The 14938-nt window shown below is 61.0% G+C and overlaps 1 protein-coding gene across 1 annotated transcript in view; it reads right to left on the bottom strand.

Annotated features, from left to right (window-relative positions):
* LOC123356578 (alpha-2-macroglobulin-like protein 1) overlaps positions 1-8218 on the bottom strand; it is a 49450-nt gene extending 41232 nt beyond the window's left edge. The window contains exons 1-9 of the mRNA XM_044999944.1: positions 7939-8218; positions 6729-6918; positions 6139-6301; positions 5613-5665; positions 4568-4588; positions 2608-2761; positions 815-899; positions 437-545; positions 314-355 (exon numbers count right to left, since the gene is read on the bottom strand). Of these exons, the coding sequence (XP_044855879.1) occupies positions 314-355; positions 437-545; positions 815-899; positions 2608-2761; positions 4568-4588; positions 5613-5665; positions 6139-6301; positions 6729-6918; positions 7939-8003 (882 nt within the window). The 5' untranslated portion in view covers positions 8004-8218. The remainder of the gene's footprint in view (positions 1-313; positions 356-436; positions 546-814; positions 900-2607; positions 2762-4567; positions 4589-5612; positions 5666-6138; positions 6302-6728; positions 6919-7938) is intronic.
* Positions 8219-14938: the final 6720 nt, after the last annotated feature.

Here is a 14938-nt window from a genome sequence, read left to right as displayed (position 1 = left end):
CCCCCTGCGGCCGCGAGTCTGAGCCCAGCCCTGCTGACCCCGCTTGTGGTGCGGGGCTAAAACCAGCAGGTCGACGGTCGAGTCCAGGCGCTAGACCCTGGGTGGGTCTCGGAGCCCAGGCTCCAGCCGAGCATCTACACTGTTCCTTTAGCCCCGCGGCGCAAGCCCCAGGCAGCAGAGCTGGGCTGGGAGACGCTGCCGCAGGGTTTTTGCTGTGTGGACGGACCCTGAGCATCTCTATGCCTCAGTCCCCACCCCCAGCCTGCCAGATGGGGACCCGGGTGGATCCAGGGCCTGATTCGCCTGCACTTACACCAATGTCACCAACATCATCACGGCAGATCACAGCCCCCCTCTGGCCAGTGTAAGAAAACCATGGAGAGGAACCTCCTCCAGCAGCACGTCATGTACCTGCCCCCTCCCCAGTCACACTCACCTGGCCGGTAAGCTCCGTGCACCGAGCCTCGTACCAGGGATATGCTTGTTGTTCCTCCCGACACAGGCTGGCCTGGACCCTCCCCAGGACGGGCTTCCCGTAGGTGTATCTGGTTAGCAGAGGGGAGGGAGAGGGTAAGTGGGAGGGGAGGGGGCCAACACCCCTGCCCATGGGGGGTCCCTGCTGGGGTGGGGCTGGTCGTGTAGGTGGAGTGAGAGCCCCAGGGAGCCCTGCCTGGCCATGAGCATGGGGCAGAGGGGGGCGCAGGCAGGGAAGGGGCAGGTCAGATCCTGGCCTGGGGGGTGGGGGAGGGGAGTCAGGCCCAGGGCGGTACCAGCCCCCCCTTTATCGGCCCGGCAGAGCTGCTGTCACACTCACCGGCCGCACACCCGCAGCAGGAGCGTCTCATCCAGCACCGTCATCACGGGGGGCAGCTCCAGGGTCACTTCGAACTTGGGCAGCACTGGGGGGCAGAGAGGGACGGAGTGAAACCGACCCGCAGCCCCGGCTCGGGGGTTTCACCGCAATCCTCGGCCTTGGAGCTTCTCCCCGGGTCGTGCAGCCTCCCACCAACCTGCCGGCCGGGCGGGAAGGGGAAGGGCCCGGAAATGGAGCAGGGCTGGGCAGAGGCTGCAGGCTGCAGCAGTAGGGTTGCCAGGTATCGGGTTTTCGACTGGGACACCTGATTGAAAAGGGACCCTGGCGGCTCCGGTTGGCACCACAGCCCGGGCCGTTAAAAGTCCGGTCGGCAGCGCAGTGGGGCTAAGGCAGGCTCCCTGCCTGCCCTGGTGACACACCACTCCCGGAAGCAGCGACATGTCCCCACACCGGCTCCTACCCAGAGGGGCAGCCAGGGGGCTCCGCACGCTACCCCTGCCCCAAGCACCTGTTGGGGATCAGGGTGGTGGGAGGCAGTTAGGGGGTCAGGAGCAAGTGTCTGGGGCGAGGGTGGGGGTAGGTGGCAGCTGTTTCAAGGGAGACATCAGAGCTCTTCTCTCCCCCTCCCCCGCTGGAGCCAGAAGAGGTTTTTGTGGGGGAGGATGGAGAGGGGGCCACTGACGTTTCCCTCCCCCTCCCAGCAACACCAGCTCTGGGAAGGGCGTGTATGTGTGAAGAGCCCCTTGTGCTCCAGGAGGAGCAGAGGTGGGGTTGGGGGGCACAGGGCAGAGATCGGTGGGAGCTGGGCGGGGCAGAGGTGGGGCTGGGGGCACAGGGCAGGTGTGGGTGAGGGCTGGGCTGGGCAGAAGTGGGGTTGGGGGGCACGGGGCAGATGTGGGTGGGGGCTGGGCTGGGCAGAGGTGGGGCTGGGGGCACAGGGCAGAGGTGGGTGGGGGCTGGGCTGGGCTGGACAGAGATGGGTCTGGGGGCACAGGGCAGATGTGGGTGGGGGCTGGGCTGGGCAGAGGTGGGGCTGGGGGCACAGGGCAGATGTGGGTGGGTGCTGGGCTGGGCAGAGGTGGGGCTGGGGGCACAGGGCAGAGGTGGGTGGGGGCTGGGCTGGGCAGAGGTGGGGCTGGGGGCACAGGGCAGAGGTGGGTGGGGGTTGGGCTGGGCAGAGGTGGGGCTGGGGGCACAGGGCAGATGTGGGTGGGGGCTGGGCTGGGACTGGGGGGTCAGAGTTAGCTGCTGGGGGTTGGTGAGAAGCTGGAAGCTCCGTCCCATCCAGCAGCGGGAGCCAGGACCAGCTCCTGCGATAACTTTGGTGACACGGTAACTGACCCCGTCCCCCTCCCCCTCCCACAGACACTGGGGGGAGGGGGTGGGGCTGCAGAAATCCAGAGTCAGACCAAAGCATGGAACAGCCACGGTTCTGACTCATGCTGCTGGTGTGTCTGGGGCCGGCCACACTGAAATCCCCAGCTCTGCATCCCCGCAGCGGCGCCGACCTGAGACCTCCCCCAGGGCCTAGGGCAGAGCGGGGCAGGGCTGGGGCAGGGCAGGGAGGCTGAATTCCCCCTCCCCCAGGGTCCTACTGCGGGAGGAGTGGGCATGGGGGGGCTGAGGCTCAGGAGAGCTTGGAGCTGGTGGGCCAGTCCCAGGGCTCTGAGCTCCCAGGGACCCTCTGACAGAGACCCACGGACACCTAGCCCCAGGGAGACTCAGGAATCCCCCTCCCCCCGTCACATGCTGGAGCCGTGACCTCGGTCGCTGCCCTGGGCCCCGCTGCGCACCGTATTCCTCCACGCTGAACGAGTGCCTCGTCCCCTGCGCCTCGATGGCGTACGTCCCCAGGGCCGGCTCTGCAGACAGCGGGAGGGACAGATCCACGATGCCCTGCTGTGGAGTCACATCTCGCCACTGGGCGATGCGGTTCCCGCTGGGATCCTGGCACACGGACACGCCCTGCTCAGCCGCTGCCCCCACACACGGCTCGTCCCCGGCAGCCCCCGAGAGCCTCGTGCTGCCGACAGGGGCTGAATCGAAGCCCGGGGGCTCAAATCCTTCTCCTTAGCCTGGAGCAGGCACCGCCGGGCAGGTGCTGGGCAAGGGGGCCTGTGCCACCATCCCTCAGCCCTGACCCGAGGGCACCGCCCCTGGGGGGAACAGGCTCCCGAGGGACACCCCATCTCCATACTGTACAAAGTCCAGGAAACTCGCTGTTGGGACCGTTTCCATCTCAGTGCTAGGCCTCTGGGGGTACGTTCCCTGCCCCCCTCCTCCCTCCCCAAACCTCCACCCCTCCCTTCTGTCCCTGCTGCTCCCAGAGACCCTCCCTCCTCCTCTGCCCTTCCCCCATCAGGCTCCCAAGGGAGCTCCCCGCTGAGTTCCCCACTGGCTGATCAAGTCACTGCCTGACCCAGAGTTCGGGGCTGGGAACATCTGGGGTGAGCGACTCAGGCAGCCGGTATCAAGTGCAGTGCCCCAAGGGTCGGTGCTGGGGCCGATTTTATTCAATATCTTCATTAATGATCTGGAGGATGGTGTGGACTGCACCCTCAGCAAGTTTGCAGATGACACTAAACTGGGAGGAGTGGTTGATACGCTGGAGGGTAGGGACAGGATAGAGAGGGACCTAGACAAATTAGAGGATTGGGCCAAAAGAAATATGATGAGGTTCAACAAGGACAAGTGCAGAGTCCTGCACTTAGGACGGAAGAATCCCATGCACTGCTACAGACTAGGGACCGAATGCTGGGCAGCAGTTCTGCAGAAAAGGACCTAGGGGTTACGGTGGACGAAAAGCTGAATATGAGTCAGCAGTGTGCCCTTGTTGCCAAGAAGGCTAATGGCATTTTGGGTTGTATAAGTAGGGGCATTTCCAGCAGATTGAGGGATGTGATCATTCCCCTCTTTTCAGCACTGGTGAGGTCTCATCTGGAGTCCTGTGTCCAGTTTTGGGCCCCACACTACAAGAAGGATGTGGATAAATTGGAGAGAGTCCAGCGGAGGGCAACAAAAATGATTAGGGGGCTGGAGCACATGACTTATGAGGAGAGGCTGAGGGAACTGGGATTGTTTAGCCTGCAGAAGAGAAGAATGAGGGGGGATTTGATAGCTGCTTTCAACTACCTGAAAGGGGGTTCCAAGGAGGATGGATCTAGACTGTTCTCAGTGGTACCAGATGACAGATCAAGGAGTAATGGTCTCAAGTTGCAGAGTGGGAGGTTTAGGTTGGACATTAGGAAAAACTTTTTCACTAGTAGGGTGGTGAAGAACTGGAATGGGTTACCTAGGGAGGTGGTGGAATCTCCTTCCTTAGAGGTCTTTAAGGTCAGGCTTGACAAAGCCCTGGCTGGGATGATTTAGTTGGGCTTGGTCCTGCTTTGAGCAGGGGGTTGGACTAGATACCTCCTGAGGTCCCTTCCAACCCTGAGATTCTATGATCCCAGCCAAGCCCAAACCCACCTGCCTCCTGGACAGACACCCCCAGACGCTGCAAACTTGGGGTGGGGAGGATGTACCCCGATGGCACAAATGTCCCCTCCCTGCCCCCCATGGGGCCCAGCCCAGAAACGCCCTGTGCTCTGGGACCCTTTGCAGCCCCACAGCAGGGCAGAGGCTCTAGGGCTGGATTGCTGGACACTGTGGTCACAGCCCAGACTCCTCTGGGATCCCCACCACTGAACACCCCCGGGTGCCCTCGGATGAGCCAGACAGGAAGAGGAGGAGGCTGGAGAGGCACAGACTGACCTGCACGGTCACCAGGGGCAGCTGCAAAGCAAACAGACAGGAGATGGCTGGTTAGAGGGACAGGAAACACCCCCCACTGCCCCCGGGCTGCCTGTGACCTCCCCAGGGCCGGGGTGTCTCTGGGGCCATGGGGGATCATGGGGACAGCAGCGGGGGTGACCGAGGGAGCAGGGACAGGGAGGGGAGCCCATGAGGCTGGAGCCCTCGCACCTCCCGTGCCCCACCCCGCGGTGGCGGGTACAGGGCAGTGGGTGGCTGGTCTGTGCGTGGAGGAGCAGGGCGAGATGCTGGGGTCTCTGCCAAGGGGCAGTCTAAGGGCCGGGGGTCTGCGCTGCAGCCAGTGCCCAGGCGAGGTGGCTGGGAGGGGAGCTGTCAATCTGTATTTCCGCACTGGGCCCGATTCTGCCACCTCACTCAGCGCGCAGCACGGTTAGGCTGAAAGGTGCTAATGACTGTCATCGGGGGGGGGGGGCACCCACAGCCAATCACAGACTGCACTAAAGCCAGTGGGTGCCCAGCGCCCTCACTCCGGCTCCATGCAATGTGCAATCTACCCTCTGCGCAGTGAAGAGACTGCAACCAACAGAGGCCACTGCCCAAGGCACTGGGCTCTGAAGCCCAGGGGGCTGCTCCACACGGCTGTTTTCAGCAGGCCAGCACAAGCCCTGCTACTGCAAAGCTGTTACCTGCCCTGGGAGACTCACCCCCTGCAGCAGTGTAGAGCAGGGTGGCGGCTGAGGCATTCCCAGATGCTGGACATCCCGGTACTTCCAGGAATGGTGTGGGCCTGTCCCCGCTGGCGTGACCTCGCACACTCGGTGTGTGTGAGTTCACGCCAGCAGGGGCGGAGCAGTGCGCTCTGCCAAATGGCACCCCCCATCCAATACCAGACACAAGCATGCACGGGACGGGGGCAAACCACCCAAGAAGAGGACTGTCCGATTTCAAACCGGATGAACAGGCTGCCTGGGGTAGACAAACCTAACGTGTCCAGTGCACCAGGGCCCTGTTACCCTGCCCCCCCACCCCCCACCCCAGCTCTCACCTTCCGGGTACTGGGAACAAAGTCTTTGTCCAAACTGACGATTCGAAACTTCACTGCAAAGGAGCAGAGGCAGAGGCGGGAATCAGCCCTGGCTCGGTTTGTCTGAGTGAATTCCCAGCTGGGGAAGATGCCAGCCGGACGCCCCGGGCACTGACGGCCTCTGTGAACCCGCAGAATGGGCCCAGCCCGGGCAGCGCAGCGCCAGCTTCCCCCCGCTGCCCTCTGCCAATGAGCCCCGGCCGTGCCCTGCGTGGCAGGAGGCTGCCCGGGGAGGCCGATCGGTGCCCCCTGCAGTGTCTGTGCCATCGCCAAGGACGGGCTGAGACCCCCACTTGGTTCCAGACCGGCCCCCAAACAGGCCTCAGGCTTTGGGCCTCTTCTCCCCTGGGGCCGGGTGCAGACAGGGGCCTAGAAGTGAGAGTCCCGAATCCCCCGCTAGGCCCCCAGCTCAGCCCCGGAGCCCGGGAGTCTGTCCCAAAGGCCTGGGGCCCCAGGAAACTCCCTCCAGCAGCTCCTGCCCTCTCACCTGTCTGTCCCGGCTTGTAGACGGCCTTGTCCGTCTGCACAAAGGTCCCGGGCTGCAGCGCCCGCAGCAGCACCTTCTTCCGCTCAGAGAACTGCAGGGCATCTCCCCGGATCGAGACGTGCAGCTCTGCCACTTCCTGCTGCCCCCCGGACGGGGCTGGAACCTGCACACGGGGACCCCAGCAAGGCCACAGCAGCCGGTAACGGGCCGGTCGTGGCGCAGACCCATTATCACGTGGGGGGGACCAGTGGTGTTTGTGGGTCCCTGTTCCTGCCCCCGCAAACACAGGAACCCCCGTCACCAGCCTGGGGAGCATGAACCTGGGGCGCTCGGTGGAGTTGGAAGCCAGGGCGCTCTGTGCCCCCCACCCCATCCCCGCTCCCCCCTGCCTGTCGCTGCTGAGGGATGGGCTCGAGTTCTGTGGCTACAGCTGCCCATTGAGTGACCAGCTCCGTGCCCATGGCCAGTCCCCTGAGCCCTGTTGTGCCCAGGGCCCGAGGCTGGGCTGGGGCTGCAGACCCGGGGCTGACGGGCTCCGGGCCCATGGCCAGTGCCCGGGGCCGTGCCCATGGCTGCGGGCGGGGGCTCACCTGGAAGCGCACGGTCTCGTGCAGACGGGGCTCCCGGACCTCTCTCTCCAGCAGGGTGATAGCGCTGGGCCCATCCCCCCTCTCCAGCCGGACGCTCACCCGGACGGTCTCGTTGAGGTCGCTGAGATGAACTGACACCGTCCCCGTGTGCGGGTGGTAGAGCTCGGCTGCGCTCACCACCACATAGTGCCTGGGGAGGGGAAAGCACCGGGCACTGGGGGAGAGGACAGCCCAGAGCCTCCCCCAGGACTGGGGGTGCCCCCTGATTTCTGAGTGTCCCCCCTGCTGGGACAGGGCTGGGTCGATGATGCTGGAGGCTGATTCGTTTCTGTAACCACAGGGCAGGGTCAGGGCAAGGCCCCCCCGCTCCTTCCCCCGCCCCAGCCTGCCTCCCGTGGAGCTGGAGGGGCCCAGGGGGCGCAGAGAGGGGCTCAGTCCCCCTCCATCCCCGGCCTCTCGGCTGCTCGGTCTGCCCAGAAGGGGGCAGCTAGTGGGGCTGAGAGTGAGCAGAGACCCCTGTGCACGGCGGGGGCGGGGGGGCTGGTTAGTCTGGGGCTGTGCTGAGCACCTGAGCACTTTGCAGCCAGTAACCGGCTTAGATACAGCCCCACCCCCACCCCCACCCCAGTCCGCACCCCGGGGCCTCCGCCCGCCCTCGCAGGAACCCTTCGGCCTTTGCACCGTCGGGGCGCTGCCCGGTTCTGCTGAGACGTTGGTTTAACGCGCTGGGTTCGTCGGTAATTACTGTTCTATTGCACTGGTGCCTAGAGGCCCAGCCCGGCCTGGCCCCCTGCGCTGGGGCTGGACAGACCCGCAGGCAGAGACAGGCCGCGGCCTAAGGAGGTGACAGGCCAGTGGGAGCAGGCGGCCGCAGAGGATCATCACCCCATGGTACAGGGGAGCTGAGGCTCAGAGGGTCGGTGTCTGGCCAGGGGCGCACAGGGCATCCGTGGCAGACCCGGGCACTGACCCCAGCTCTCCTGCCCCCAAGCCACTGCCTTAACCAGAGCCACCCTCCCACAGCGCGGGGAGGGGTCAGACCAGGGGGGCCCAGGAGGGACCCAGCGTCAAGGACTGAGCTCCCAGGGGAGAACGGACCTGTCCCGTCAGTTTTGGATCGAGCAGCCCCCTCATCGCTGCCCTCGGCTGCTTCCAACCCCCCCGCACCGCCCACCACGCGGACAGACAGACAGACCCGGACAGGGCTTACGGCTCTGCAGACGTCCCAGCTGTGAGGTGCAGGAGCAGCAGCAGGCAGGTTACTGGGGCCCCCATTCCTGGGGTGCAGGCAGACGGGCAGGCACAAGGGGACACACACACGTCACCCCCCTCTGGGTCCTTCTTCCTCCCTCTCCCCCACGCTCTGTGCTGGAGACCAGCCTGCTCTGCCCTGATACAGACTCTGGAGCCGGAGCTTCGCTTTGATCCGGGGTAAACAAGGGACGTGTCAGGTCTCTGGCAGGACTGGGGGATGCAGCTGGGACAATATTTACCCACCACCCTCAGCTGCTGGATTCGAGGCTCTGGCCCCTTGCATTGGTCACACGGCAGGGGGTGGGACCCCTCTGGGGGTCGGTGGTGGTGCAGTAGCCGGGACGCTGGGGAAGCCCTGGCAGGAGCACGGGGGAGGAGCTTGCTGAGAAATGAGTTTGTAACCCCTCTGCCAGGTGGGGCCGGCAGGAACCAGGGCCAGGTTAAATATCTAGAGGTTCAACAAAATAATGCAGAACCGGCTCGAGCCCCCACCCAGTAACCTGGGAAAATTACAGCCCACCCCTGGGTGCCTCTGGATGGCAATACTGCCCCACTTGCAAGCATAGGCGGCAGGTTTGTATAATTTTTGGTGGGGCCCAAAATGGTGGTGTCCCCCCGCTCCCGCCCTGTAAGCCGATATAAAATGAAGCTACAACGCGTCAGTGCCACAAGATTACAAGGGTCAATTAAAAGTGGAAAGTCAGAAGCAGCACTTGCCTACTTCAATATACAGTATTATATTTTGTTGCACCTGTTGTGATGAAGTGGGAATGTTCTTAATATTTTCTCTGAATACTGTGTGGGTGCCTCAGTTTCCCCTGCAAGATGCCAACTGAAGGTGTTGGGGACAAAGATCAGGTGGCCTCCTTGTCTGGAAGAGACACAGAGGCCAGAGGAGGGAGTGTCAGTTTGGAGCTGGCTGGGGAAATGGGGAGAGACCCAGAACTTGGTTCTGGGCTCCCCACCCCCCCAAGATGGACCTGACAGAGGGGTTCTGTTTTCTGTACCAACAAGCTCTGTTTAAACTGTGTTCCCGTCATCTAATAAACCTTCTGTTTTACTGTCTGGCTGAGAGTCACATCTAACTGCGGAGTTGGGGTGCAGGGCCCTCTGGTTGCCCAGGACCAGCCTGGGCAGACTCGCTGTGGAAAGTGCATGACGTGGAAGGGCTGAATGCTCTGAGGTCAGACCCAGGAAGGTGTAAGCTTCTTGCCTGGAGACAGTCTGCTCCAAGAGAGGAGGCTCCCCCAGAGTCCTGACTGGCTTTGTATGGAGTTGTTCCAAAGCATCACAGCATCCCCTTCCACACCGTACACTTCCCAGAAGTCTGCACAGGCACTGACACTCCCTCCTCCGGCCTTTGTCTCTTTTCCAGGCATTAGGAGGCCACCCGATCTCTCTGTTCTCCAACATCTTCAGTTGGCACCTTGCAGGGGAAACTGATTTGGGAGAAATGAAGTAAAAGCTGCCCAAACTGAGCTTGAGCACTCCTGAATTTTGAGGTGTTCAAATCTGGAAGGCAGGTGCTGCGGGTGGGAGAGGGCTGTGGGCTCCATGGGGGAGCATGGCAGCAACTGTCTGGAGCTGCACGGAGCCAGACACGCTGGTCTGAGTGGCACAGTAAGCGGTTTGGGGGTTGGAGAAGAGGTAGGGAGTTCCGGGGGGCAGTCAAGGGACAAGGAGCAGGGGGGGTTGGATGGGACAGAGGTTCGGAGGGGCAGTCAGGGGACAGGCAGCAATTGGATAGGCATGGGAGTCTAGGAGGTTTATCAGGGGACAAGTAGGGGGTGCGGTCCTGGGGGGGAAGTTGGGTGGGGTCTCAGGAGGGGGCAGTTGGGGACAAGGAGAAGGGAGGCTTAGATAGGGGCTGAGGTCCCAAGGGGCAGTTAGGGGCAGGGGTCTCGGGAGGGGGTAATCGGGGAACAAGGACCAGTGGTGCTTAGATAGGGGGTGGAGGTCCTGGGGGGAGTTGGGGCAGGGGTCTGGGGAGGGGGCAATCAGCGGCCAGGGGCTGGGATTCAAAGGGCTCTGGGCTGCTGGCAGCCGCGGGGATCCCAGAGCCCTTTAAATCCCAGCCCTGGCTGGGAGTCAGAGGGCTCTCGGCTGCCTGCAACCGCGGGGAGCCCAGAGCCTTTTAAATCCCAGCCGCGGCCGGGAATCAGAGGGCTCTGCGCTGCCCGCTGCGGCGGGGAGCCCAGAGCCCTTAAAATCCCAGCCCTGGCTGGGATTTAAAGGGCTCTGGGCTGCCTGCAACCGCGGGGAGCCCAGAGCCTTTTAAATCCCAGCTGCGGCCGGGAATCAGAGGGCTCTGCGCTGCCCGCTGCGGCGGGGAGCCCAGAGCCCTTAAAATCTCAGCTGTGGCTGGGATTTAAAGGGCTCTGGGCTGCCTGCAACCGCGGGGAGCCCAGAGCCTTTTAAATACCATCCGCTGCCGGGAATCAGAGGGCTCTGCGCTGCCCGCTGTGGCGGGGAGCCCAGAGCCCTTTAAATCTCAGCCGCGGCTGGGATTTAAAGGGCTCTGGGCTGCCGGCAGCGAAGAGCAGGGGAGAAACCTAGCTCCAAATATTGCTGGAGCAGAGCCCCTGTCTGTGAATATTCCTGGTGCTAAAGCCCCAGGAGCCCATATAAGTTGGCGCCCATGCTTGCAAGCACAGAGTCTGAGTGTAGAAAGGAAACGTTTAATGAAAGGAGGGAAGTCACCTGACATTAATTAGGGGAAACGTCACAAGCAGGATTCATAGACATAGAACTGTGAGCAGGACGCAGACCCCATAGTGCCTGGGGCAGAGTCTTCTGCCGTCTGCCTCATGTTCTGAAGTTCTAGAACCACAGCTCCTGTTCTGTGCCCCTCTCTGCTCCCTCATCCCACCCCACTCCCAGTGGTTGTCCTGGGTCAGTGAGGACGCAGGGTTCAGAGGTGCAGCTGTGTGAGTTCACCTCCCCACACCCTGGGAAGAAGGCACCTTGCTTGCTCTGCCATCTGAGCGCTTGTGCTGGCTGGCCGCCTCGCCAGAACACCAAAATAAAAGTCATATAATTTAAATGAAAATCTAGGACTGTAACTGGAATGCAGAGTTTTGGTTACCAAGTATTTGTAACTTAACCTTCATGTGTTTAGGAAATGCTGAACAGTTCTTTTGGGGGGGGTTTCTGTCTGGTAGTTTAAATAACCAAAATAAGTGAAACTAGTGTGATTATATTGCATTATTTTAACAAAAAATATGCAGAATTTTGGATTGTTTGGTGCAGAAGTTTAGATTTTTTGGTGCAGAATTCCCCCAGGAGTAAGTCTATAAGTACCTACACGGGGGATAAATATTGGATAACAGACTCTTCAATTTAGCTGAGAACGGCATAATACGATCCAATGGCTGGAAGTGGAAGCTAGACAAATTGAGACTGGAAATATGGTGACCATTTTTAACATGGAGGGTAACTAACCAGTGGAACAATTTACCGAGCGTTGTGATGAATTCTCCATCACTGGCAATTTTAAAATCAAGGTGGGATGTTTTCCTATAAGATCTGGTCTAGGAATTATTTTGAGGGAGTTCTCAGGCCTGGGTTATACAGGAGGTGAGACTAGATAACCACAATGGTCCCTTCTGGCCTTGGAATCTATCAAGCTATGAATATTTGTCTCTGTACATTGCATCTGCGCTGAGCACGCTCCAGCCCTGGTCTCTTCCATCCACACTGAATATAGGATCATTGGGACTGGCTGGGTCCTGCAGGGAGACTCACAAGGGAGCTCTGGGTTTGGGAAGAGGGGAGGGGAGAGGGCTGGTCTGTCACACACACCCACACACAGACACGAGCACTGCAGACACCTATACAGTGAGGCTGCAGCCTGCTTGTCCTGGCTCCGTGTCAGCTCCAGGGATGCAGAGATCTGGCCCCAGGTCACTGCCCCTTGCTGGTTTACCCTCAAATATTTACCTGCCCCGGGATGGTTCAAAGGTAACAGGGATTTCAGTCCCACCAGGCAGACAGGGCCCTCTGGGGGTGGTGAAGCTTGGGGTGGGGTGGGAGGCCCCTGCCTGGGGGAGAGCGATTCTGGAAGTGGGTGAGCGTCAGGCATCAGGCCTGGGGTCCGTATCCCTTAGATCGGTGTCCATGGAACAGCTCAGGTCTCTGTCACGGCCAGTCCTGGCATCACAGAGCCCAATTCTGCCCTCGGTCCCAGCTGGGCATCCCGAGACAGCCCCAGCCAACGACCCAAACAGGCTCCGCAGCCCCAGTGGGGTCTGGGCACAGCTGCGGGAGCGTCTCCCAGAGCAGCATTCGCCCCCGGAAATCAGAGCTGGGACCGAGCAACTGGGGACAGCGCGTCCTGCCCCTCCCGACCCGGCCCTGTCCCCGGTCAGTGCCGGGCTTTCCCAGGGCTGGATTGAAATGAGTCAGGGGGTGGGTCTGCAGCGCCCCCTGCTGACCAGGCAAATGGCTCTCACGGTGAGGAAACGCCTGGCGGTTCCCAGCGGGAGCCCATCGCTGCTGGGGAGATGGCGGGAGCCACGTTCTCTGATGTCTGGTGAGGGCCCAAGCGAGTGGCAGGGGGAGTGGGGCACTCGGTGACTGTGGTCACAGCGACACAGCGCTGGCCTGAGAGGCAGAGCAGCCATGGACTCTCCAGAGCAGCCCCACTGCTGCTCCCTGAGGGTTGGCAGGTTTAGCTCCTTCTCCTTCCTGCTTCCTAGGGGTCCCTCTCCCAGAGGCTGTTCACTTCCAGCCTTTCTGGCCAGAGCAAAGAAAGAGAAGATCCCCCAGGCGGAAGTGTGGGGCAGGAGGCTGCTAACGGAGCTGACCCAGAATCGCTGGGTGGCTGTTAGTTGGGGCGGTGGGAGGGGGCTCGTCTGCACCCCAGGGACGGGTCCGGCCCCATCGTATGGACCAGTCTCCTCAGGGCGTGTTAGTGAAACGCAGCAATGACGCCAGCTAGGGAGGAGCTGCAGAGAGCAGGGGGGACAAGAAATTACCCGACGGGAGCTGGCCCGAGCCGGGAGATGGGCAGGAAATAAGAAAAACATGATTCAGCTCAGAAACTGACGCTAAGACGCCAGGGCCGAGAGAACCCGACCCAGCCGGGTCCAGCCAGGTTTGAACGCTGCCTCCTCCCGAGACATCTCCCGTCCGTCAGGGCTTTCTCCCCACAGGCCCCACGTGCCCAGCTGTATCTCAGGCTTCACCACCTCCACTGTGGGCCTCTCCCACCTCGCCCCCCGGCCCTGGGAGCCTCCTAGCTAATGAGGGACCCCACAGGGCCTAGAGAACACGGCTCCATCCCCACATGCCTCCCCCGCCACACACAGACTGATGAGACTCCAGGAACCTGGGGGGATCCACAATCAGAGCAGAGGGTCCCCATAAAGGGAAAACAGCTGGTGGGACACGAGCCCCGGGGGCTGCACAGGGACCCACTGCTCTCTTGCGCTGTCTCCGTTTGATCTGCTCTGCGGTTTTCAGCTGCATCTCCAAGGCTCAGGTCGTGCTGAGCCAGCCCTGGGTCTGACACATTCCGTCTGAATTCCCTCTCCAGGCTTCACACCGCAGTGTCCAGTATGTGCTGAGCCTGCAACGTCCCTCTGTGTGTTTGAACCTTCAGCACAGGCTGCTACTCCTTGAGCCACAGCCACAGCATTACGTTAAGTGGCAGCAGGAGCAGGATGTTGTCCTGGGGGGGTGATGGGCTATTTGGCTCAGTGGGCCGGGTGGGATGGAGGTCCTGCTCCATGTGATCGCCCAGAGGTGCCATGGGCCGCTGGAGCCATGGTCTGTGCCCAGGGAGGGAAGCCCACACCTCTTGCTAGAGCAGCTCCCACTTGTTCCCAGGACAGGAGCTGGCGCTGCTGCTTTGGGGGTGGCAGCAGGAGGCGGCACTGTGGGAGGTTCGAGCTCGGTGAGATTCGGGCAGGAACACAAGTGCCAGAAGGGAAATGGGGATTGTTCTGAACAGTTTATGTCAGTGGTTCTCCCTCCACCTGTGGCCGAAGACAAACAGGGGCTGGCAAACTAGGTCTAAGGAGTCTGCGAAAGGCCGTCGTTCCCACAGAACAGTGGTTTTCACCCTGTGGTCTGCAGTCCCCTGGGAGTCCGCAGACTCTAAGATTTCCAAGGGGGTCCGCACCTCCCTTCGAAATGTTATAGGGGTCCCCAAATGGAAAAAGGTAGAAAGCCCGGGGTTCCTATCTAAACAATATCTAAATGGAATCTGATGGAACAAAGAAAAGCCAATTCTCCAGCCTGAGGGCTGAATATCAAAGACCCGCTGCAAACAATGGCGGGTGAGAGCATCTCAAAGAAAAGACTGGGAGATAATTTTATCATGGAAAGGGTCAGGCAGCTGAAACAGAGGGGCTGCTATTAGCTCCACCTATAAATATCACTGGAACAGGAATTAAATGCCACCAGCTCTGTTAGTGTAACGTTATCGCTACAGAAGCCAGGCCCGGGAAAAGAGGAAGAGAAATGCCTTTTTGTGACTGCCCCGGCTGCACAAAGGACAATACTGTCTTTCAATACGGGAGCACTGCCTATTCCCCAAATACTAAAGTCCAGTTCTCCTGCCTCCTTAGACAGGCCGTCGTTCCCACAGAACAGTGGTTTTCACCCTGTGGTCTGCAGTCCCCTGGGAGTCCGCAGATGTATTTCTTCCATCCTTTCCCACTGAGACTGAGCTTGTGGTCGTGACTCTTTGGTGAATCTTTCACACACTGGCCCTGGGGAAAGCCCCTGCACCTACAAACTGCATCAGGTGCCTTTAACATCTGCACAAAGGAAAAGGAGCTTCCTGCTTGTAAAAGGGACCTGCAAAGAGTTCTTGCTTCTTTACGATGGATAGGGAGGGTCTGAACGGTCTATGGATTTATTTTTCTTGCTTCCTATTTACCCGGGAAGTAGCAGGAATGTCGAGTCTGATCTGCCCTGGGGTCTCTGGAGGACTGGCTGGGCATCTCCCA

The sequence above is a fragment of the Mauremys mutica genome, chromosome 25 (genome assembly GCF_020497125.1).
Source record: "Mauremys mutica isolate MM-2020 ecotype Southern chromosome 25, ASM2049712v1, whole genome shotgun sequence".
Taxonomy (NCBI): domain Eukaryota; kingdom Metazoa; phylum Chordata; order Testudines; family Geoemydidae; genus Mauremys; species Mauremys mutica.
The sequence above is the reverse complement of the archived record's forward strand: the minus strand, read 5'-3'. Positions and strand labels throughout refer to the sequence as shown.